The sequence below is a fragment of the Equus caballus genome, chromosome 3, assembly GCF_041296265.1.
Source record: "Equus caballus isolate H_3958 breed thoroughbred chromosome 3, TB-T2T, whole genome shotgun sequence".
Taxonomy (NCBI): Eukaryota; Metazoa; Chordata; class Mammalia; order Perissodactyla; family Equidae; genus Equus; species Equus caballus.
The window spans coordinates 31,391,499-31,416,963 of NC_091686.1; the positions used below are offsets into that span (position 1 = coordinate 31,391,499).

Below are 25,465 nucleotides of genomic sequence, written 5' to 3' on the forward strand. Positions count from 1 at the left end.
GAATTAAAGTCTGGTTTGAATGCTAGGATAATGGTAGGTTATAAACAAATGGGATGTAAAAATGGAATCTTATCAGAAATTTTTAAATGAAGGGATGTTAACTGGAATGGAAAAGTACTCAGTAATTAAAGTTCCAGGAAGAAAACTGCTGATGAGAAGATGACGTGAATTCTAGTGTTTTCTACTGAGCCTGTTCTAAAGAAGAAAATATGGTCAGGAGGAGTGCCCTTGTGCTTCTGTGCAAGATGACAACAAAGCAGGAGGCTTCAAGGCCCTCCTGCAGGCGGCCTCCTCTTTGTGGCTCACAGCACGGACAGCGGCCCTCTGTCCCATCACACCTCCCTCCTCCCCCAGCCAACCGACACCTGCCCACACTGAGAGCCAAGGCAAGCGGGCAGCCTGGCGGGAGAGAAGGCAGGAGCCCCCTACGGGGAAGCCTGCCGCCTGGGGGTGGGGGAGGCATGCTGCCTGAGGGTGGGACAGTCTCTCACAGTAGCACTGCTCCAAGGAGAGGGAGGCGGTGGACTGCTCCCAAAGCTGTCCCCGGGACATGGGCCCCTGCTTCACCATGCCAGGACCCCAATCAGGAAAAGCCCCATTCTCCTCGCCAGAGCAGGATGCTGTCCTGGGGGGCCAGAGATGCCAGAGAGAAACAGGGAGGAGTGACCTGGAGAGAGGCCAGGAGCCAGTGCACCGAGCTGGCTGCTCTGCCTGAGGACGGAAACAGCAGGGATAGCACAAGTCTTGGCTTCTGGAAGGAAATGATGCAAATTAAGAGTCAGATAGTTAGATGGAGAGGCAGGCAGGTCAACAGTGTCTGGGCACCATGACAGAAGTGGCACAACAATGACCCTGTCCTGGAAGGAGGTGGCTTTCCCAGGAACAGCCCAGAGCCCAGGGAGGGCACACACACTTCTCGGCTATCACCGAGAAGCCAGCTGGACTGCAGGCAGCCTCGGCCCCTCGGGCATGACGGAAGAGAGCGCCTGTCTGTGTTTCAGAACCACCACCACAAACGGAGCCCAGCCGAAGGAGTCCGAGCTCCTGTTCAAGTGACATCTCTGTCCAACCACAGCTGTTTATGCAAGAATCAACTAAACCTCACCAAATGCTAATTACCCAAAGCCCTTGTTCATGCAGGGGACCACCAGACTGCACAATTCTAAAGGTCCATATGGGGGCGCACTAATTTAAACAACTGCCACAAAATGACAAGCTAGGAGATTGGATCATTCGATAATGATGTCAGTAAAATTCCATTCTCTCTTTTTTAAAAAAAGAATGAATCATAAACCCTGCAGGAGGAGTGGAAAAGCACAGAAAACACTAACCTGGGAGCCGTCTCATTTAAAGGCTGCGGCTTGGCCCACGACAGGTGTGGACAGGCCGGCAGAGCCCGAGGTGCTGGGCCTCCCAAACGCGCCTCGAGGACCTTGGAGTAGCGGTGCAGGTGGCTCCCTGACGGCATCAGCACCAACAGGGACCATCGTTGTCAAGAAGACGCAAGGGGAAAAAGGAGGCTGTTAGTCTGTCTGCTTCCTGCTGACAGGCCTGCTCCGCACGCTCGTAACCTGCCTTCTGGGCGCTGCCTGGTGCCCCCCGTGCCCCGTGCTCACTGCCCAAGGTGAGTGAACAGGTAGGAACAGCCGCTCCCTTTAAAGTGGCCACGCTGTTTGCGTGGCCGTGACTGGGCAGCCTTTACTGACCACCATGACACGCACGAGATTATACTTGAGCAATCTAACCTATAGACACACTTCATGGAAAAGTCTTTCTCTTTTAGATATTTCTCAGGCAAAATATCTGCATTGTCAAAATTCCTTTTATTTCTTAGATCTGCACTGTCCAATACCATAGCCGCACTAGCCACATGTGGCTATTGAGCAACCCAAATGGGGTGCCACGTTTAAATAATATTATTTTGGTATAATGGGCTAAAAAGTGTTTTATTAAAAGGAACTGTGCCCGTTGCTTTCACTGTCTTCATCTGCCTAAGGACAATTCAGAATTCCCCTGTGGCTCACACTGCACTTCAGGGCCGGGGCTGCGAGGGTCAGAACGCTCGGGCCTGAGGACACATAGACCAGCCCGGCCTGCACAAAGCGGACGAGGCCGCTGGTCACCACGGAAGCATCTCTTCAGGCCCCACTGCATGACCATGCAGTGACCTCGAGGAGAGAACTTCTCTCAGCTCCTGTTCCTTCATCTGGGAACTGGAAAGAACACTATCTATTTTCACAGGGCTCTGAGAGGACTTCGGGAAGTACTCCATGAAAAGCACCCCCAGCCCAGTGCCTGGTACCTAGCGAGTGCTCAGAAACGCCGGCTGTCCCTCCCACAGACCCCCGGGAGCCAGGGTCTCCATCTGTGAGGGCAGGATCACCAACATTAACCTGGGCACTGTGAGGACCAGGGCAGGAGCAGAGGAAGCGGCTGTCACATGAGGCCCTGAGCAAACGCTCACTCTGTGCACGGGCAGACGGCCCCACCTGCAGGGCAGAGCCACTGGCTGCTCTTCTGCCTGTGGCCATTAGAAACACAATCAGGGCACAGCTAACTGGCGCCATGCTCTGGCAGGCACGACGGCCTCCTGAAGCAGCCTCGAGTCAAGCTGCCTCTAACGACCGTGCGCTGAGCGCCCACGGCCCACTCACCTTCCATCCTCTCTGGAGTCAGCGAGCCCGCCCCGCTGGGAGGGCGCTGCCGATTCCCAGAGTGACTGAGGCTGGGAGGAGTCACCCCATACGACGTGTACTGAAGGAGAGCGTCCAGGAGCCAAAAGCAGTCTGTGGGTGCAACAAGCAGGCTGTTTAGGAATTCAATTTTTTTTTTTTTTAGGGAATCTCTACAGGAAAAGAAAAGTTTGCCTCGAAAATGAGGGGAGAAATGGGAGGCAAGAAGATTAGGTCAAAGTAAACCCCTAAGCCTGAGAAACGTGCATTCTCCACTGTCAGCGCCAGCCCAGAGAGCAGCAAAACAGACATGCCCTGACCGTGGGCTTCACTCCTGGTCCCAGGGCTCCGGTAGGCCAGGACCACTGCACAGTGGGCTGGACAAGCTGCCCGAGCGCCACTCAGCTCTGGACCCCCCACAACGACACAACTGAGCTCATTCAGAGAAGGCAAGACCACGTGACACCCACTGAGTAAAGAACTGCCCAGAGAGCGGGGTCCAGGCAAGCGGAGAGAAGGGGGCACCAAAACCTCCGCCAAAGCCCGAAGGCTGTCCTGAGGGAAGGATCCAGATCCCACTGTGAGGGCAGGGCCAAGACCCTCGTGCGCACTCCACAGGGAGGTGGCTTCAAGGTCAACACAAGCACAGAGTCTAGTAATCTGGGCTGCCCTTTGAGTGAGTGGGGCCCAAACACGAAGAACGGAAGCAGAAATGCCTGTGGTTTGGCGGCCACCACGGGAGTCTAGATGCTGGGCTTCGATCAACAGCCCCCCATCCCTTCCCTCAGGAGACTGACATGCTGCAGTCTTTAAACCTGGGGCACTCTCCAGCCTGCTTCTCCCCGAGTCTGCCACTCCAAGTCCCACTGCACCAGCCTGGACTCGGTGAGGCTCATGAGAGACCCCAAGAAGCACGTCTCTCACTGAAGAGCACTTCTGCTCGGGTGCCTATGGCCCGGAAAGGTCCTCCATGCTGCCACCTGCAGTGTAAGGACCAAGACGGTCCACTCAGGCATTTAAAATGTTAATAAACACTCTAACCAGGAGATCCCGGATCGTGAAAGAAAATCTCTGTGGAAATAAAACATTAACCTTCTTTCAACTATGACTTTAACCTTCACTTCTGATTTTTAAAAAGACCAATCATGGTCTAAAGATTTATAAAAAAGCTAGGAATTTAGTCAACTTCAACTTCAGATCAGAGAGAGGTGCACCACACAACTCCCAGTCATGCTCTAGTGGCCTTGCTCTTCCCAGTTAAGCCTGATCACTGTTTGCAAGTACGAGGATATGACGAACTTACCACCCTGCCCCTCCGCCCTCGGTTCTCCAGAGAGAAAGGAGACCAGACTGTAGTCCTGGTGTGGCCATCACCTTACCAGGCAAAACGATGGAACACTTTCACCATTCCATTTACCTCCTTTACAAAATGAGAAAAATAAAGTCTGTGTCCATGCTCTCGAAACCCCCAAATTTAAAGGATGCATAGAGAGATGTTGCAAAAGAGGAGGAGTGCTAAGGACCAGCCTCCGCCTCACGGATAAAGGCTCACAGCAGCCAGCATTCCCAAGTCTGAGAGGAGAGCCAAGTGCTTGCCCTCCAGGACTTGGCTCTCCAGGGAAACAGTGGGTCTGACCTGAGAAGGGGCACGTGCAGGGCAGTGCCAATGACAACAGACTCCAGAGGGGGGAGCTGGGGAGGGAAGGCAGAAACCAGGGAACCGGGGCAAAGGGTCTCTCCACTAAAACACAGAGGTCTGGGCACCCACTGGCCTCAGGATAACAAACACGGAGGGGAAGGCAGTACAGCCTGAAAACCCAGTTTTTTTGCTATTAAATGTGTCCTGACTCAGATACCTTTCAAAACATTGCAAGCAATCCAAGAAGCTGGAACTCCCCCAGCTGCACCTAGCTCTCAAGAGCAGGTTTCTGTTCCTTTACCAGCATCTCACTGGTGCCTCTTCAGGGACAAGAGGGAGAAAGGACGTGAACGTCAAAGTCACGAAGCCCACTCTGCTTTTCAGCCACAGCACCAGTTCTCACCCTTCTGTCGGTGACTATCATCCAAGCAATTGGAGTCTCCGTACAGCACAATCCGGCCTCCGCCCTCAGCTGGAATCTGATAAAGTCCCAAAATGGGGACATTTTCAACAACTGCTGTTTCCTGCTTTAAAACCTCCAATCCTGAAAGAACACACAAAAACAGCCCCGTGAGAATTTCTGTCGAAGACTGGATTTTAGTGTTTAGTTGCCTCTTGACATTTAGTCCATATGACAAATAAAAAATCACAGCAAAATCTAATATTCAATCACAACAATGCAAACTTTTAGGATAGGAAAACAGTATTTTAATTACCATTAATTTGGGTTTTAGCAAAATTCACTTATATGTACATATATATATATATATATATATATATATATTCCATATCCAACCTCTTCCATTTTTGCTAGAAATGGTAGTACATAGCAATTACAATCCTAAAGGTGCCACTTCTCCTTTTTTATCCTAAAAACACAAATTTTTGTCCCTTCCTACTATGTCGGAAGGCTTGGGTCTTCAGACTGTATACACAAGGCGCACCGGCCAGGCCACTCTTGCTAAACACACAGGTCCCTCACTGGATACGATTACATATACTAATAGTACTAATACCAGGTTTCACGTTTCATTATTAAAAGCCAGGACAAATGTAACTAATTTTTAAAACATATGCCCACATATTTTAAATTTAGATTTATGATATTTGTTAATCTCACAAATTCAAATGTTCCAACGGGAGGGCCTTCTTACTTCTGCCAAAGAGATGACACAATTTACAATGCTTAATGAATCAAGAAGTCAAAAATGCATGAATGCCACAGGCAGCAACTGCCAGACAGCATCAAATAATCTAAGCGTCTCTCCCTGAAGCAAACGCGCTCTCAGCACCAGGAGACGACGCCCATCTCCATCAGAATCCAGTATTTACCACGTTGGTAACATCTAATATGTCTGCGGCTATAAAAATGCTGCATTTCCTGCTCTCTCTGTATAATCCCACTAGGAACTGAGTCGGGGAGAAAACAAGATTTCCTTTGTTGAGAGGGAAAGACAGAACAAGAAAACAGATGAAACGGGGCAAGTGCACCCGGCATTGCCACTTGGTCTCGTGGTTTGAGAGTTTTGTTTCTGACAAAAGGGTCCTTTTTGATCCAGCATAACCCAGATTTTCAAATTCCTATTTTGTACCCAAAAGATTATTCAACTTAAAGCCTGTTTGGAAATAAAAAGCCCCTAAAAAAGGACTTCAAGGTAATTAATTTTTATTTTCAGACTAGCAGAACACCAAAATAAAGTATGTATCGTTAAATCTACTTCAATTTCTCTCCCCCTCAAAACAAGGAGCTACCAGATGGCAAGAAGCCAATGAGACCACTGCTGTCACCCACTGTGTACACCCATGCCAGAATGACACGGCCCCGCGAGAGACTGATTCCAGAGAGAACCACCAAGCGACGGGAAATTGTGCCAAGTGAGTGGGAAGACATGATCATTTACGGGCCTCAAGTTAAAATATAACCTTCTGAACACAGATCTATTTATTGACTGACCTTGCCGTGATGAAAGGGAAAAAACCCTTCCAGATAATACAAAAATACATTCTAGCTTGTAGCTGCAAATTGATGAGAAATCCTGCCTTCTTGTCATTTAATGAAAACTGTCCCTAACTTCCAATTACAGAAAATGGCAACCTTTATAATAGAGGAGGGCTTCCATTCTGAAATACAAAATATGAACTTGCACAAGCCATCTGTAAATTTCCATAAGCGTCTTGCTGGGCGTGGCATCAGTTGCACAACTCTCGGCACAGGTGAAAGAGACACGGTGCAAAGTCCGGGCTCCGGAGCGCGTGCTGCAGGAAGCCTGCCCTCTGCTGGGGCGGGTCTTGGGAAGGGCAGAGGCACCAGCTGGCCCCGCTCCTCCCCGTTCCCCACGCTTGCTCAGCACGGGGTCACAGACACTAAGGTCGGGGAACTGCATCAACTGCCTTCTTGAGTGATGCCTGTCTGTAGTTACAGCAGCAAAAGTGAAAGGGGTCTTTCTTCCCTTCAAATACTTGAGGGAATTTTAAAAGATGACTCTCTGTAATTAATATTCTTTACCTTTACACAGTGAAGAACTTCAAAACCTAGTCTACATTTTTCTAAAATTTGAATAACCTGGCAATCACAGAAGCAGAACAATTCACCAGTAGTAACAAAAAATTCAAACAACTTTGAAGGTAGTTTAAAAAAAAAAATCTACAAACATTCACCAGCCCCTCTCCTGTAGGAAATTCAATTTATTCTGCAGTGGTCAACATATATATATTCAAATTATTAGCAAAAGGCTGTCTTATCTATCTCGCCACCTGCCTAGAGCCACTAACCCTCTTGCCTGAAAGTATCATACAAATAACATCACAATAAATTTTTTTAAAGAAGAAAATTGCTAATGGGTACAGGGATTTCTTTTGGGGGTGTGGAAAATGTTGTAGAGGTACACACTGTGATGGTTTGCACAACTCTGTGAATAAACTAAAAATCACTGAATTGAACACTTTAAAAAGTCAATGTTATGGTATGTGAATTTTACATAATAAAACTGTTATTTAAAAAGAAAGAAGAAAACCACAAAGCATATGAATAGCACTCCTTACCTTGGTCTTTAAAAGTCTGTGTTATCACAATGCCATCTTCTGGAAACTTAGCGATGCTGCACCCTGATGCATAATACACTGGAAAACAGTTGTTCAAAGTTATGAGAACACAGAAACACTGAACCCTTTATCAACAGCTACTTGTTTACCTAACACGCATTCTTTAGACATTAGTTTCTAAAATTGTTTTTAATCTTAAGAGACGAGCTGCTATTATTGCCTGGTCACACTTACACTACAGGTAATTACCTCAAAATTCAAGCTAAAAAATGCTCTTAATACAAGGTTGCTGCAGAGACTTCAAAAGCCAGAGCAGTCAGAGACTTGAAACAACCTAAGTCAGGACGAGCAGAATATGTAATGATAATGCTCACGATGTTGTTCTAGAAACCAGCTGCCAGAAACTAATCTGTGGGGAAACTTCTTCAATGAGATACGCAGTTAGTTCATCGACAGAATTTTATAAATAATCAGACTCTATGAGGTTATTTCCTATTTGCAAATATACAGGATATAAAGAACCATACAGATGGCCCCCAAATTAGGAATACTTGCATAGAATAGTTTCATTTAAAAAATCTAGATACAACTAGAGCGGTTAACACCCTGCTCCACAGATGTCCTTTGTGAAGATACAGAATAGTGCTCTCCACAGACCCTGCTTATTTAAGAATCATATCATTCTCTCTCTCTCAAACTGAGACTTCAAAGACACACGGCTGGCTCCCGTTCTCCCATCTCTTGGAATACTGTGCCCTATAAAAAACACGAAACCTTACTGTCATGGTTTGCCAGGGTAAAATCCCCTTCGTACAGGCCATCGCTGAAGCCCATGTTCCAGACAGACAGGAGTTCATTCAGAGCCGGGATGTTAGCTCCTCCAGTGTCCGGCATCCACCACTGCCTGCGAAAGTGATCAGGAGGCACGGAGAACGAAGGGATTAAAACACCCTGTTTACACTTAATCTCTTCATGGCCAAATGACATTGCACCTGCCAGCATCCAGTCCATCCACCCCAAGGGCGCAGCTGGAACTAACTGCCTGAGTTTGAGTAATATTATAGTGCAAACGCCTCAGCACTGTGCATAATAGACCAAAGCCAAATTTATTTCATGAAATGCACCGCATATAACATAAATGCACTGCATAGAAAGCCTAGACCTCAAGAGGGTCAGTGAAGGAAAAGAGACAAGGAAGAAGCTTTTGGTTCAAGCCAAAGGTTCTAAAGGAAAAATTCAGACTATATTACAGGGGTGATACATTCATAATACATTAAGAATCTTTGATGGATAACTAATTTACTGGAAGGTTTCTTTACATAACGGCTCCTTCGGTACATTTATACGTGTATAGATTCAGGAACAGAGAGAAGGAAGGATGGAAAAGAAAAAAAGAAACAGAAATTTACAGCTCAAGCATCTAAGATCAACAAAGAACGACAATGAACCCTGCAATTAACATCTGGATCAATGAGCACTTTACTTACTTTACAAGCAACTTTCAAGAACAGCTCCACTCTATGAAGAGAGAGCTCTCTCTAACCAAGCGTCTCAACCTGTCTCTGGCCACTGAAAAGACTACCAACGGGCCAGACAGTCACTTTAAGTATTTGCTGCATAGAATTTAATTCCTAAAAAATCAAATTTCTCATCCAAACACTAACTCATACCAGTACCTCGTGTTTTCATCGTAGAACTTGACTTTTCTCATAACGGACGTGTTGTACCAATCACTGAAGACAATGAGCGACAGGCCGTTGTCCACATCCCTCCTCAGTTTGGCAACCTCCTCGGGGAAGTACTCCTCCTCACTGTCCACCATGAGCAAAGTTCCTGAGGGACAAAGCGCCAGGGGTGAGAATGTCCACCTCTGAACCACAGGGCAGCACCGCCTCAGAAACAGTGTTTCACTGGCGTCCACATCTCAAGTTAGTGACTTCTACTATTTCAGTCTGTGCCCCAAACCACCTTAGAAGGGGAGAGAGAGGATCAGGGCCCGGCAGTACAGGCAGCTAGCTGCGGCCTTCTGTCTCATTTGTGATGCCCAATATACGATTTCACTTACTTGAGAAGAAGCAAAATTCAGTGCCAAACTTTTTCTTAATTAAAAATATAATTAAAAACATACAAATATCACAGTTTAAGTTCTGCACTTCAGCTGAAGGTTACACCATGACCACCAAACAGGAACGTAGGCCACTCTTGAGAGCCTCGTCCAGGCCTCCTCGAGGACCAGGAGACCCTACACATGCCGCTGGGTGGCCTCTCATAAAGCGTGATCCACCTCCCAAACTTCTCACCAACACCCGCCTGAGCAGAAGGACCATCTGGCCAGCGCCTCGCTGCTGCTCACCATACTGATTGGCGTCAAAGCACGTGAAGGGGGAACCGAGGACTTCGACAAAGTAGCCCATGCTTCTCAAGTGCTGGTACATGTCCCTGAAGTTGGTGTGGATGTGGTCACCATTCCTGAAAAACAGGAGGCCCGGCACTACAGTGATCAACCATTACTCATAAGGAAGGCTTCCCTCGCCAGAGTTACTTCCTGAAACCTGGTCATCCGTGAGGGAGCACAGCTCCCATCCTGGCAGAGGTGGGGAGCCCAGCCCAGACACAGACGTCAGCCTTTCAGACCCGCTTTCTCTGGGCTGCATACAAAATGGCGCTAATAGGAAATCATGCACATGGCTCGGGCCTGAAGGAGATAAAATGACGAGAAGAAATGGCCAAAGAAATGATGTGTAAAGTGCCCTGAAGCATCACTTCAGCGGTGGCACACGTGTAAGCAGCACACGACCACCCCAAACGCGACAAGGGAACAGAGACGCCGCACCAAGCGACCGGGCCGAGCGAAGTGAGACGGCCACACGCAGCTCAGCTTGCACGGCTGCTGCTCATCACCTCTCCATCCTCCTCCTCCAAGACGTGCTCCTACACCCCATGTAAGCCGCCTACCAAACACCCCACGGCAATGCCCAGGACTCCTTCCACTGCCACCCCACCTCACGGCCTGCAACCCCAAACAGGGCGCTTCTCCAGGTCCACGGCCGTTACCTTGGTCTACGAACTTCTCACCACTTCTTGTCCACCTGCCTCTGTCCAAGCCCCTCTAACCTGCCTCCCAGAGACACCTTTATGAGGAGCAGACCCGACCTTGTAAGTCCTACTCAAATCCTTCAATGCTCCTTCATCCCTCCACTTCCAGTGCCGAGTCCAAACTCCTCTACTTAACATTGAGGCGGGAGTGAGCTGGGCGTGCAGGCCAAGAGAAAGTCGACTCAGCAGCCCTGGAGGGAAAGCCGGGGTCGGGGGGGTGCACAGGGGTAGGATCTGGAGGGCCAAGCAGGACACACCAGATGTCTGGAGAGGCAACCACTGGAGAGCTGTAAGCAAATCGTGGTAGAACTCATGTTTTGAAAGATTACCACCAGGGCTGCCCCATGCAGAGGGGAACTGAGGGGAGCAGTGAGACTCATCAGGGGGCCCCGACGCCGGCCAGAGCCAGGGTCGGGGCAAAGGCAGCAGCCAGGCAGGGCAGGACTCAGGACAGTTTGGAGGGAGAACTGACAGATCAGCTGACGGATTCAACTGAGGCAGTGAGGGAAAGAGAGCAGTTAAGGATGGGTTCAGGGATCTTCGCTGCACACCTGTGCAAGTGTGAAAGGAGAGCAGCCTGCCCTGAGAGCATAACAACGACCTGCAAAGCAGGAGGTGGCACGGAAGTCCAGGCGCAACGAGGAGCAACAAGCGCTCCCCAAAGGCACAGCGCCCCCTGGTCCTGCCATGGAAGCACACGCAGCTGCTTACCAGTCCAAAGGGTCATTCTTCATTCTTAGATTGTCCCTGGGGAAGTAGCCGGGCGGATAGCGCAGGTTGTGGTACTGGTCCCAGAGAACCCTCTTGCTTCGAGGAGGAGCAGGAATTATCTTCACCTTAATTGGGAGCTTCACTGTTGAAGTCTGCTCTGCACCATTTTTCGACTGAAAAAAATAAACTTGAAATGCCCCTTTTGCCCAGAAGAAACGTGCAAGTTTTCAGGTTTAAAAGTCACTTCTATTTATCAACTTAAACCAAATAATTTGAACACAGGAATTTCTAATAACAAACGTGGGATGGAACATTCACGTATCTCAATTCCATTTAGATTCTTCTTTTAAGAGTTTAAGACTTAAAATTTAAGGCATCTTATTCCTAAAAACAACTAGACTACACAGGACTAACCCCACATTCCCTTTTAGAGAATGCACACTACTGGTAAGCATGTGAGCCTGAAATCTGGCACAAAATCGGCCCATCTGCCGTTGCTCAGCAACAGAGCCCGAGGCACCGTCACTCCTTCACCGAGCGAGCGAGTGTTTAAACTCCAGCGGCTGCCCAGGCCCCGGGACCAGCCATCACGGCGTCCGTCAGCTGTGCTGCAAATCTGCAGGCGTCCAGCCTGCCCCTCCCCCCCGGCAGGTGACGGGAAGGGTTAAGAAAACCAGGCCCGTCCCTGCATGCACTTACTTCCACCTCTGCTGGGGAAGCCACAGTGATCATGACGTGGCCCTGCGCAATGCCTTCCCAGGAAGCTGCTTTCTTGGTGACAGAAATGGAAATGGCCAGGTAGCCTGACCAAGGCCATAACACCGAGGAGTAAGAGAAAGCGACCTCGATGTTGTCTCCGTTCTGAGGTAAATAGGGCTGCCAGTCAGGCTGCAGGAGAAAACAAGCAAGGCTAAGGTGAGATGCCCAACTCCTAAATTACCTACACCATGTCTCGAGGAAGATTTCATTAGATAGGGCAAAACGAAATTTATACTCAGATACTAAGCAACCTATAACCAAAGCAGCCTGTGGAATGCCTGGAACATTACCCACCAGAAAAGTCTAGAAACCACTATTTCTGACAGCCTCCAACTTTAATGAGAATTTTTTCCCAAGCTTAAAAAGAAGGGGACAGTTTGACAAAGAACTTTTATCTGATAGAGAACTTAAACAAAAACTCTCATGTTTGAGGTTAGATTCTAATTAGTTGTATGCTTAAAAAACCACATTAAGGGGCTGGCCCAATGGCGCAGCGGTTAATTTCACACACTCTGCTTCAGCAGCCCAGGGTTCGCCAGTTCAAATCCCGGGTATGGCTATGGCACCGTTTGTCAAGCCATGCTGTGGCAGGCGTCCCACATATAAAGTGGAGGAAGGTCGGCACAGATGTTAGCTCAGGGCCAGTCTTTCTCAGCAAAAAGAGGAGGACTGGCGGCAGATGTTAGCTCAGGGCTAATCTTCCTCAAAAAAAAAAAAAAAAGAAAAACCCACATTAATTAAAAGGAAAAAAATAAGAAAATGACATGGATGCAAACCGTCCATACTCAGATTGCGAAGCTGGGGACTGGGCAGGCAGAGGTTTATGGGACGCTGAGAGGAAGAGCTGGCTCAGCTGTAAAGATGATGGGCCACCCTTTCAGGCTCTCCAGGTTTGAGGAAGAGGAAAGGGAAGCGAGGAAGCAGACATCTGGGAGAAACATAAATTAGCTCTTATAATGAGCCAGTATTTCAAACTAACCGACATTACTCATTTCCCTCACAAACCAGATAGCAACAATATACTCCACAAGAGAGTCAGCATATTTAAAAAAACTCTGAAAAAGAAGAAAAAGTGTTTGTAGGACACAGCATCACAAACAATGAAGAAGGAAAGAGATTTTTAATAAACGCTCTTGAGACCACTGGTTAGCTATTGCAAAAGAAGCTAATTTTCATCCATCTCTTAATCCCCACAGTTCAAATTAACACTGATGAAAAAATTAAATATGTAACAAGGAAAAAAGGAAAATTAGTAGAAAGTAAAATTGAGATTTTATTATATCTCTGGAGGGATAAGTTTCTAATTTTTGAAACAACTGTAATCACAAAAGATAAAAATTCAAACTACATGAAAATGTAAAACTTTTTCAGGATCAAAAAAATAAAAACCACCACTAATATATATTAAAGAGAAAAGAAAAAAATAACCTGGGAGAACTTTGTGCATAAAACAGAACAATGGTTAATTTCTCTATGACATGAAGATCTTGTTCAGATTGACAGGGAAAACCTAAACTGCAGGAGAAAAATGGGCCAAAGAAATGCAAAGCTAATACACACAAGACACAATACAATTAGTAAACAAATCTGGATACAGCCCCTCAGAAATAACTGAAGAAGGGCACATGAAACAAGATACTCACTTTACTCCCTCTAAATTAAAGTAAAAAATGAACCACCTAGAAAGAAACCAAATGTCCATCAACTGATGAATAAACAAAATGAGGCATATCCATACAATGGAATATTATTCAGCCATAAAAAGGAATGGAGCTCTGATTCAACATGGACGAATCCGTAAGATATTAGGCTGAGGGAAAGAGGCCAGTCACAAAACACCACATATGGTACAATTCCATTTATATGAATCGTCCAGAATAGGTAAATCCATAGAGACAGAAAGTAGATTAGAGGTTGCTGGGGATAGGCAGAACGGGGAGTGGCTGCTGACAGGGGTTGCTTTCTGGGGTGATGAAAATGTTCTGGAATGATATAATAGTGATGGCTGCATCGCTACCTGTGAACGTACTAAAAACCACTGAATCGCACAATTTAAGAGTGCATTTTATGGTATGTGAATTTTGTCTCAATTTTTTAAAACCCCGTGGAATTAAAAAAATAGATGTGCCATTGAGTGCAGGTGCCGTGGAGATGCCACCGGCGCAGCCTGAGCTGATGCAACTCTTCTCCTGGCAAGAGTTCCGCAGGATGCCCCAAGGGCCATAGGAATGTCCACGCTCTCCACACAGGATTCCAACCCAGGCAGTTTAGGTTAAGAAAACAATTCAGAAGAAGAGAAAACCATACATGTGGAACTATTCAGTGAAGTGTTGTTTATAGGTGAAAACCACCTGATTGTTCAAGCAGGGGGCACAGTAAGCAAGTTATGACTGAACAATTCTATATTCTATTAAACAACCGTTAAAAAGTACATTTACGTGGATAGTTACATTTTAAAACGTTCACAACATAACGACAACTGAAAGAAACAGACTCAAGTTTTGCTTATTGCACAAAGATAAAAAGTACGTATTTCAGATAAGGGCTGGAAAAGAATATTTAAAAACTAGTGGCTGAGCATGCTGGGGCTGAAAGTTATTTTTCTGGTCTCTTTCCCTATCCTCTATTGTTGTGATAACGTTTACGCGGTAAATTCAAAAAAAACCTACAAAAACAAAATTCAAATAAAGACCATATCTTCTAAACTCAAAGGCCCGTTCATGCTCATTAAAGAATAAAATAATTACAAGTGGGCCTTTAATTACAGATGAGAACTGTAAAGACGAAGAGTGAAACGTGTCAGTGATTCAGGAGCCGCTGTCAGAAAGGAGCACACTGGCCCCACCCCTTCTGCCGCCTTCTCCGTGAAGGACTGAGCGAGGACAGAGCCCTCTGCAGCACCCTGGCCCCGCACGGGAAGGGAGCACCTTCCCTCTGCTGACTTCAGGAGAAGGGCGGAGGCACAAAGGTCTCGGCCCGTCTAAGTTCCCCACAAGCCCGAGAGCAGGCTCACCTTGTCTACAATTCTTCCGGTGACACCCATGCCGTTGAGGATCGTGACATTGACGATGGTCGGCATTCCTCCGTAGTAGATGGGCTGGGAGCAGTACGGCCACATGTAGGGACACTCAGTCAGATCGATGTAGCTGGGGCTCAAGCTGAAACAAGGAACCGAGGGTTAGAGTAGAGCTTATAACAGAGGACAGCGAAGCGCCACAGCTGTGCAGGCAGTTGGCCTCTGAGGACCTGAGCCTCACAAGGGCCTGCTTGCAGGGCTGCCCTCGGCTGCATCCAGGAACTTGCTTTGGAAGGCTCCCTGAGCTGAGAAGGCCACTGGCCAGCCTGCCTAGGCCGTCTGTACAAACAACAGGATGTGTGGGGACACCTCTTTCCTTCTGCAAGTTGGAACTTCAGTGGTTGTGGCTGGTGGAGAATGGGTCCATGACCACCCCAGCAAATACCTTGGACTCAGAGTCCCAAACCACAGCATGTCAAATTACTGGGGCAAAGACGGACTTTTCTTTTTTATTTAAAAAAAATTATTTTATTTATTTTTTGAAGAAGATTAGCCCTGAGCTAACATCTGCTGTCAATCCTCCTTTTTTTGCTGAGGAAGACTGGCCCTGAGCTAACATCTGTGCCCATCTTCCTCTACTTTATATGTGGGAGGCCTGCCACAGCATGGTTTGACAAACGGTGTGTAGGTCTGCACCTGGGATCCAAACTGGCAAACTCTGGGCTGCCGAATTAGAGCGTGTGAACTTAACCACTGTGCCACCAGGCCAGCCCCAAGACGGACTTTTTAACAAATGGAGCTGTGACAAATGGGTGGCCATTAGGCAAAAGATAAAATTAGGTCCATACCTCACACCGTACAAAAGAATAAACTCCAAACGGATCAGAGCGTCTCAAGTAAACAAAAGAAAGCAAACAAGTATTAGAAAAAAGCACGGGTGAATTTCTCTTTCACCTCAGTGCAAAGAAAGGCTTTCTGTGACTCAAAAATCCAGGGGCAACAAAAGACTAACAAATGTGGATATTAAAAAAAAACAAAAAAAATGGGGCCAGCCTGGTGGCATAGTGGTTAAGTTCACACACTCCGCTTCAGCAGCCTGGGGTTCACTGGTTTGGATCCCGGGTGCAGATCTATGTACCGCTTACAAAGCCATGCTGTGGCAAGCGTCCCACATATAAAAACAAAAAAGTAGAGGAAGATGGGCACGGATGTTAGCTCAGGGCCAATCTTCCTCAGCAAAAAGAGGAGGATTGGCAGCAGATGTTAGCTCAGGGCTAATCTTCCTCAAAAAACAAAACAAACTGCATGGCAAAAAAAAACACTTTACACAAAGTCAAAAGACAACTGACAAACTGGGAGAAATATCTGCAGTACATATCACTGACAAATGGTCACTAACCCTAATGTATAAAGAACTCTTAAAAACAGAAGGACAAAAACCCCAGAGAAAAATGGGAAAAAGAAGTACACAGACGCTTCACAGGAACGGTATAAAAATGGCCCTTAAATATAGACAAAGTGTTCAACCTCACTAAGAACCTGGGAAATGCAAATGAAAACCACACTGAGACCCCACTGCTCACCTATCAGATTGGCAGACAGTAGAAGGTATGACAGAACACTGCTGCTGAGGCTCTGGAGCAACAGGCAGGCTCACACATCGCTGTGGAACGTGAGCAGCCACAACGTCCCACAGCTAACAAAGCCACCTCTCTCTCAACTATGAGCCAGCAACCCCACTTCTAGGAACTTTCCCTGAAGACACAGGCCAACACAACTAAAGTACAGACACAAGATCATTCACTGTGACCGTTTATAATTACAAAATACTGGAAACCATTTAAATGTCCATATACAGATGAGTGGTTGAATAAACAATGGTATATCCACATTATACAGGTGTAAAAAGGGGGAAAATCTCTGAATTGATAGAGAGTGATTTCCAAAATACTGTTAAGTGAAAAAAGAAAAGTGCAAAAAGAACATTCATGTAAGGAAGGGGATGTGAGAAAATGCCTATGTATCTGCTCACTTGTGCAAAAAAGTACAAGAAGCATCAACCGAAAACAGGCTATTACCCACAGAGGTGGGGGGACAGGGAGAGAGAACCGGGGAGCGGGAAGGGGGACAGAAGGGATGCGGGGAGCGACACTTCCCCAAGTGTACTTCCGTGTGCAGTTCTGACTTCGGAGTCATGGCAACGTTTCACTAACACATAACTAGTTGGAATCAACCAGGGCGTGGGGGGAATCCAAGAGAAACACAGACTAACAAATGAACTCAGCTGTATTAACAACAAATGGGAAAGCACACTGAGGGGGAGAAGAAGAGAATGACCCTCGGTGACTGTGGAGAGCAGTGCGACTACATTCTGTAAAGCTACAGACGACAGAACTGCACACAAATACTGCCCTCGAGGCAGTACGTTTGAATTTGGGAGGAATGGGTTAGCAAGCCTAACTAGTCAGTACGTGCACACCAGGACGGAGCTGCAGATGCTGAGCGGCAGGCCTCTCCCTGCTGGAAAAGGGAGCCCACGAACAAGGAGAAGGCAGACCAGAAGGACAACCGTCATGCTGGGGGATCAGGTGGATGAACTCGTGTTTTCATGTATGTACCGACGGACGGATGCAGAAAGAGGTCTGGATGGGGTGTGTACGGACAGACATTTCCTAGCTCGGCCTGCTAGAAGTGACTGTGAGCCCAGCTGCCAGGAGCGCACCTCGTGCCCAGGTCTCGGGTTCTAAATACCTCTCTCCAATTAAGGACCAGCGCTGCTTGGACACAGGACTGACACCAAGGCTCGGGGCTGCAGCTGTGTGAAGGCTCATCCTGCGCTGCCAGAGGGAGGAAGGGCTCAGAAAATGAGGGGGACATGCTGAGAAGACACAGCAGCCAACTACAAGGAGCTCCCAATAGCCAAATCTGAGCAAAATAATAAACAATGATACTAACGGACCATAATCCCCAGAGTAAAATAAGTATCTGTGTGTCCACACTGAAATAAATAATGGAATAAACAGACGAACGAGAAAGGACAGCTCTTCCTTACAGAAGAATTTCAAATAATGAATGTAAAAAGAATGAGAGAGAAAATCCCCAATCTCTACAGCAATAATGGTTGCAGGCAAGAACCATCAAGGGATGCTAAAATTAGTGAGTGCAAGTATGTTAAGAAACAAGATCATCTAAGTACATGAGAAGCGGCTCGGTAGTCAGAAACGGACAACCATTAACTGCAGTGGAGAAACTTGGCAGACGCACCGACAGCACCATGAGCCATGCTGCTCAGAACTCCAGTGCAGCAGCACAGCTGCTGACAGCTGGAGCTGTGACCCCTCCTGAGCCTCCACGTCTGTGCCAAGGCAAGTCTTCCCCCAGGCTGCTCCCAGCCGGCGAGTGAGCACAGAGGGGTGCTGGGGCAGGCTCCTCTAACGCGAGACTTTGGTTCAAGGAGTCCTCATCAGAGGAACGTTTCTAGACCTGTGCTGCGGTCTGAGGCTCCTCCTCCCCAATCCTCCTGCCGCCTTTCTTTTCTCCCTCCCAGGTCCTTCTTCCCCCAGCAGATCTCTGAGATGTCTCGCCCCATCTTGGTGTCCACCTCCTGGAGGGCCCAGACTGACACGTCACCTAAATCAAATGATGCAAACACACACCACCAGTAATAAAAGGAATAAAACCGGGAAAGTGTCCCCGCCCAGAGACGACCAAGGAGACATGACAACTAAATGCAACGTGGGATGCTCAACTGATCCTGGACCAGGAAAAGGACAGGAGCGGGACAATGGGTCAAATCTGAATGGAGTCTATAGATAGGTGACAGTAATGAGTCAATGTTAATTTCTGGCTTTGAGGCTTGTACTATGGTTATGTAAGATGTTAACATTAGGGAAAGTTGGGCAAAGGATTCATGAGTCCTCATGTACTGCTTTTGAAACTTTGTCATAAATCTAGTCACTTCAAAATGAAAAGTAAAAAAACATTCTTACCAAAAACATATAACATCAACGTAATCATGAGAAAACATCAGATAAACTCACATCAAGAGGCAGTCTACAAAGCAAGCAAGCAGCGCTCCTAAAGGAGTCAGCCATGAACGAGAGCACAAGACAGACGAAGCACCGAAAGCTGGAGGAGACTGAGAACACACAACACTGAACACGACACAGGCCTGGATCCTGCACCAGACAAAGAGCACTGGGGGAACCCAGTGCACATGCGTGGAGCCTGCAGGTGAATCCAGCACAGTGTAAGCGCGCATGTCAGTTTCAGCAGCTGCATGACTGTCAACTGAGATCTTGGCACTAGGGGCTGGGTAAAGGGTACATGGCAACTTCTAGACTACTTTTGCAAGTTTCTGTAAACCTAAGATTATCTGGAAAGAAAGTTTTAAGAAGTAAACAGAAAGCAAGAAATCACTATTTTCAATCATAAGTACTGTAAGTCCCAGAGCATGAGGAAGCGGGGCAGTTCCCGTGCTGCCAGCCGGCACCCTGGAGAAGTGGCAGCTGAAGCTTTCCCTGCAGGCTGAGTGTGGGCCATCAGGATCAGCTCCTGCTTTGAGGCTAATCTTTTGTGCAGAGGGAAAAACACCCTGAGCGTCCAGTGAAGAAGAAAAAGGTCCATTCAAAAGGGAGCATACCGACCTCGCCTGTGGCTTGTAGCTGTTGAGGATCTGATAGGCTCTCAGGAGATCCAGCTTGCCATGGCCTTGCTCAAACATATTGACACCAGGAAGCCTCCGAGCAGATGCAATCAGGGCCTGCTTCATACTGGCCGGATTCACCAGTTCACGTTTCTGGACTGTGCTGGGGGGAAAAATCACACATTTGCTCATTTTCTCTCAGTAAAAGAATGAAAATCAGACTATCCCTACCCTGTGGAAATACGTGACCTGCAATCTTGTTTTGTTTTTATCTAACAGGAGCTTCTTTGGGAAAGCCCGCTTAAGATCAGAATGAACGTGTGCACATTTCTTCACCTGCCATGGGACTGACCGATTACTAACTTTCTACATGGCTTGTAACAAGAGTGACTCACCGGCTAGTGTCTGTTTATACTAAATTTACCAGAAACACATATTTTCCCAATAAATCAACTATACAGACCTTAGGGGTTGAGGAGGCAAGGGCAGGTAAGAGTTACTGGCTCCTGGGGGGGCGGGAGGAGCCTGCTGGCAAAAGGAAGGAGACAATGTGGGACGTCACCTGGCTGGGGGAAGGAAAGGAAGACAGGTAAGTCCTGGAGAGGGAGCTCGATGCAGGATGGGCAAGAGGCACGGTGTCTGGGCAGAGCCCACTGCCTCTGCCTGCCTGTGTCTGGGAGGCTGTGTGTGATGCACCACCCTAGTGGGTAAAGCCTGACGGACCCACAGAGACCTGAGGACACCTTGAGAGTTTCATCGTCAGAGTGCGTCTGGACAAACTCTAACACACAGTTCTACTCGGCTAGGAACTTAGCGACACTTAAGCATTATCAACTGCTTAAGAAGACCAGTATTAAAACACTGATTTTTGTATATCTATGTATTATAAATACAAGTAAATTTTAACCCCTAAACGTAAGAGGGAAAATCCAGTGAGCAAAAAAGAACAACTTATTCTCCTAAATATTTTTCTAGGATGGTGGTTGGTCTTGGAGCATAGGTAGGTTTCCTAACAGGTCTAGGTGGGAAATCTGACATACGGAGAAGAGGAGATAAACTGGGATGGGGTCTTAATGACAGAATAAAAGAAATGACAAAAGCTCAGCCACAGGTCACCAGTCCTCTCCCTCTTCCTGCTGATAAGGCAAGATCGAAGGTTAGGTCTGAGTTCCTCAGGAGCGCGCTGTAAAGCTGGAAGCTGATGAAGCACTTCCATGGTGTTGGGCATCTGTGACGAGCTGTTCTGAAATGTCACAATGGCATTTTTATCTGCTGCAGGGAGATGAGGAAAGCCAAGGTCTCCTTGCCACTGAAATATGTGTGCTTAGAGATGCTGCTGGGAATGGAAACACAGCTCCTCATCTCCCCTCTCATCTGACAGCGGAGAGATTCGATGGGCTCAAGAGTGGAGCCTGAAACTTCACTCCTGCTGACAAGCATGGCAGGTGCAGAAGTGCACCAGCGTCTACTGTTTCCATAATCAACAAGAAGGGCAGCAGGAGCCCTGGGGGAACTGTCTCCTCCTGGTGAGCACAGAAGCCTGAGTGAACCAGGTAACCCCTAGTCTGCCCTCCCGGCCCTCCTGTTCAGTGTGTGTAACACGGGGTGAGGACAACAACCAGAAGAGCAAGACAGAGTTTCTAACAAGCACACGGTCACTCTCCAATGCCAGTCATTCTCCAACACTCTCCAATGTACTCTGGCCACTGTCAACATTTTCAAGAATCTGGCTCCGAAAAGGAGGAAAGAAGTAGATCTCTACAACTCTATCAAGGATTACTAATAAAAAAGAAATCTCTGGCATTAGAAGCTAAATTAACAATATAAATTTACTTGCTTTTAAAGAGAATTTTAAATATAAAAACATTTACTACCATTTGCATGTTTTAATTTCAAAATTCACAGAGTATAATAACGTTCAAATATGCAGTTTTGCTATCACAGCACAAAAGCTCAACTAAAGCCTCACTTAGAAAAACAGTTATTTTGGGGGAAATACAAAATAAGTGCTAGCTCCAAAGATGGCTTTTTGAGACTAAGGCACTAGCCCACGTGACTCAGTCAGAGCATATGAGCGGCAATTCTGGTCAACCACCTTTGAAAACTTTCCTCCGTTTCACTATCTGCAAAATTAAGAGTGGATCACTAAGCTCCATTCCAACTGCACGTGGGATTCAACGAGACAAAGAGAACAAATAAGTCACGTGGAGAAACTCGTCTCTCACAGTGGAGCGGTGACTGTCAGACCCGCCGCTTGCTTTCACAGCTCCTTCGCTAACAGAGCCCATTGAAAGGTGAGCCCCCAAGAAAATGGAGGACATGGCAGGGAAAGAGCTTCCTCTGTGCTCCCTGCAGGACACACACTCTCATTTGGATATAACGAGTACAACTGCAGCACAGAGACGGTGTATGAAAAACAAACAAAATGGGGGCACAGAGTGCACGGGGAATCTCCATACCTTCCTCAACTTTGCTGTGAACCAAAAACTGCTCTAAAAAAAAGTCTTTAAACAAACCAAACCAAAACAAAACAGACCTCAAACATCAAAACCGTAATAGGTGTTTGCCCTCGTCCAGCACTCCACGGTGAGTGCACAGCATGTCCACACATACGTCATCTAACTCTTGTTCACCAGAGCCCTCTGTGAAAGAACGGCTCCAACCTCTTCTGTCGAGATGAAGAACCAGAGATGGAGCAAGGTCACGAGCTCCTAAATTCTCAAACCTCGTTGGTGACAAGCAAGACTCAGCTCCCAGTCTGCTGGCACCACCTTCTCTCCGCTGAGCAACACTCACCTTACTAGCAAGGTGACAGCACCAGCGACCACCGGAGAAGCCACGCTGGTCCCCGAGAGGGCCCGGCACCCCCCTTTCACACCGGAGCCCCTCACTCCAGCACCGTAGGTGACGATGTCAGGTTTCACACGGCCGTAGCCTCCTGGCAGCTCCTACGAATAAAAAAAGCCTGGTTTCTACCACGGCACATGCCCTGGCACACAGCTACATGCAGTTACGAGTGAATAAAACCCCAACAGAAATGCAGGTTATTAAACGCAGTGCAGCCTTAGGAAGGTGCTGGTTTTAGTCTGAAATTCACTGCAACGCAGAAAACAAGCTTAAACAATGACGTAGAAAATAAAATGACTTTTGCTGTGTTTTATAATAACCAGTATAATACTAATGCCATAAAGCAATTAAAAAGTATTTTTAATTTTGCTAACATGCAAGACTAGAAACTGATTTATTTCTAGATACCTTAAAAATTAGAAATATGTTAGAAAAACCAGAAAATTAAAATTAGAAAAAAAAGAAACGTATTTCGTTAGAAGGAAAAAAGTACATGATATGATGGGCTATTTCAATCTGTCACCTGAGGGGAAATAAGAAAACCATTTAGAATGATAAACGTAACTGTATGAGTAACCTGTGATAAAATTTTAACTGAGCACTCTCTTAAATTTCCTGGAAATTGGGGCAAAATGAGAACTACAACAGGAAATTATATTCTATAAGAAAGAAGTACACCAATTTGAAGTGAAAAATTCTTTCCTGGTAATCAAACATAAATGGACCTTGGGTCTAGACGTGGGACACTGAGAAAAGATATCTTCAACTGCAGCTCTGTAGATTATTCAGGAACACTTCTCAAAATGCCACTAAAAAACAAGGCCTTGGGGCTGGTCCTATGGTCGAGTGGTTAAGTTCGTGCGCTCCACTTTTGTGGCCCTGGGTTTCACAGGTTCAGATCCTGGGTGTGGACATGGCACCGCTCATCAGGCCATGCTGAGGTGGCGTCCCACTGGCAGAACCAGAAGGACCTACAACTAGAATATACAACTACGTACTGGGGGGCTTTGGGGAAGAAAAAATAAATAAATGAATAAAAACAAGGCCTTGATAAAGGCCAAGGACATGACACTGCATCATCATCCCATGAAAGCCCTTACAGGGAGCTAGAGACATCACCGGGTAAAGGCGTCATTTCCTAGTATTTGGCAGCACAAAGAAAGTGCTGAGAGCGAGCAGATGAAGGGATACAAAACACATCCCTGGAACTGACTTTCTCAGAGTGGGGTCCACCAGACTGCGGCATCAATTCAGTAGGCATCACTGGAGGAGGAGGAGGCATCTGAATGTGCGAGACGTGGACCCCTGGTGGGACTGACGGAATGGGCGCCAGGGGAGTAGATATGTCGTGGTACCAAGGCTCAACTGGAAGGCTACCCCATAAAGTGGTGCCAGTGTGGACAAGGCCACAAAGTTCTCAGGAAGCTGCGACCCTTTTCTGGGACTTCCCTGAGACCTGTGAGTTTGGAGGCCGTGAGTCAGAGCCCCAAGAGATGATGTGACCCTGAAGACCAAAAGGGGCAGGGACGAGTACCCAAGTCTGCCTGAGGGAGCATCCAATTTTGAATACAACTTCATTCTGATGGGTAAAGGATGAATTAACTGCATAATTAAACCCAAGTAGCTGAATGAATGAACTTGGGGTTATTCCGATTTTGCCCAGCTAAATACAATTATTTCCATGGTAGCAGAGTTGATACTAAGCTGTTCTCATTGGCTTCTCTGCTTCGTAAGGCCAAAAACATCATCTCGCTGAGCACTGAGGAGGACTGCTCACCTTCCTGTTCGTTAGGGCAAGTGGGAATGCATCCAACTCACCTGAAAAGTGAGTTACTCAGAAATAAGTTAAAAAGAAGTGGAACTGGAAACACTAGAACTGGCACCACTTTTCTGTCTGCGCACTTAGGATACACCGAAGTTCTCACATAAATGACGCTGTCATGCACATTCAACTAGTGAAGAAAAGCCTACCCAGGTAGTCATTCCCCGTGAGGAGAAGCGGGCGATGTTATCCTCAAAGTCAATGCCACCTACTCCAATCACATCCATCTGATCAGCAGGGTTATTCAGAGTGCTAAAGTGAGGCACAAACACAAGGGAAGAGAAAGCATTTTAAAAGAGTAATTCGAATAAGGGCAAATACTCTCAGAAAAATCGAAGACTGTATTGGTTCTTCTGTGACAAGACGTGTGCTGCTGTGACGGACTGCTGCTCCTCACGGCTGTCCTGTGAAAGGCCAGGCTCACTGCCACCTTCGTGCTGGGCTCAAATCATCTCCTGCCACAGGAACAGCCTTTCTTTCTTTCCCTCCCCGTCCACTTATCATACTTCAGGCGACGACTCACTTCTTCCCTCACTACTTCCAGGCTTGAAGGAACTCGCATTCTCTGACCTTCACAAGACTAAACACTGTCCAATCCTCGCCTACTTATACCTTCTCATACCACTTTCAAATTGTTTCAAGGGTATTCATCCTGCCTCCCCAACTAGATTCCACGTTTCTCTGGGAAGGAACCCTATGCATACATCTGCCTCTGCCTCGGTCAGGGAGTTATAGTTTTCAACTCTCTTCTGCAGGGTATTCCACCTTCCTCATGGAAGCTGCAGGAACGACTATCATTACTCTGTAATCTGGAGCTCCTCAGAGGGAAGACACAGATGCAAAGAAATGACCACACACTTCCCTTCAACACCTCGTGTACTAGATCTGCAAAGAAATCAAAGCAAAATGAATAATGACAAAAACGTTTAAACTGTAAAGTGAAGATGAAGCTGAACTATTTGAAAGTATGAAGCAACAAGTTATGAAACTGCATTTCTGAGCTTTACCTACTACAGCTTTGCCACCAAAAAAATGAACTCTGACAATTCAACAACCACAGCTGATTCCATGTGGCTTCGTGACATCAGCAGCAAGATCCTGGGGCACGTGCTTTTAGCTGACTAACCTAAACCACACGGAGTCAACCCAGGCACTGCCTTCTTAGCTCACCTGCCAGCGACATGCTACCACGCGCTCGTTCAGAGGCACCAACAGT

At 47.0% G+C, this 25,465-nt stretch overlaps 1 protein-coding gene across 3 annotated transcripts in view; it reads right to left on the reverse strand.

Annotated features, from left to right (window-relative positions):
* The window catches only part of MBTPS1 (membrane bound transcription factor peptidase, site 1), a 52,395-nt gene that overhangs the window by 4,247 nt on the left and 22,683 nt on the right, over positions 1–25,465 (reverse strand). For all 3 annotated transcript variants that reach the window (XM_023637396.2, XM_070263135.1, XM_070263136.1), the window contains 13 exons: positions 24,399–24,501; positions 22,377–22,528; positions 19,582–19,743; positions 14,933–15,077; positions 11,860–12,048; positions 11,161–11,333; positions 9,707–9,822; positions 9,030–9,186; positions 8,133–8,257; positions 7,354–7,431; positions 4,715–4,855; positions 2,655–2,786; positions 1,332–1,458 (listed from right to left, as the gene is read on the reverse strand). In XM_023637396.2, coding sequence (XP_023493164.1) covers positions 1,332–1,458; positions 2,655–2,786; positions 4,715–4,855; positions 7,354–7,431; positions 8,133–8,257; positions 9,030–9,186; positions 9,707–9,822; positions 11,161–11,333; positions 11,860–12,048; positions 14,933–15,077; positions 19,582–19,743; positions 22,377–22,528; positions 24,399–24,501 — 1,800 coding nt within the window. The remainder of the gene's footprint in view (positions 1–1,331; positions 1,459–2,654; positions 2,787–4,714; positions 4,856–7,353; positions 7,432–8,132; positions 8,258–9,029; positions 9,187–9,706; positions 9,823–11,160; positions 11,334–11,859; positions 12,049–14,932; positions 15,078–19,581; positions 19,744–22,376; positions 22,529–24,398; positions 24,502–25,465) is intronic.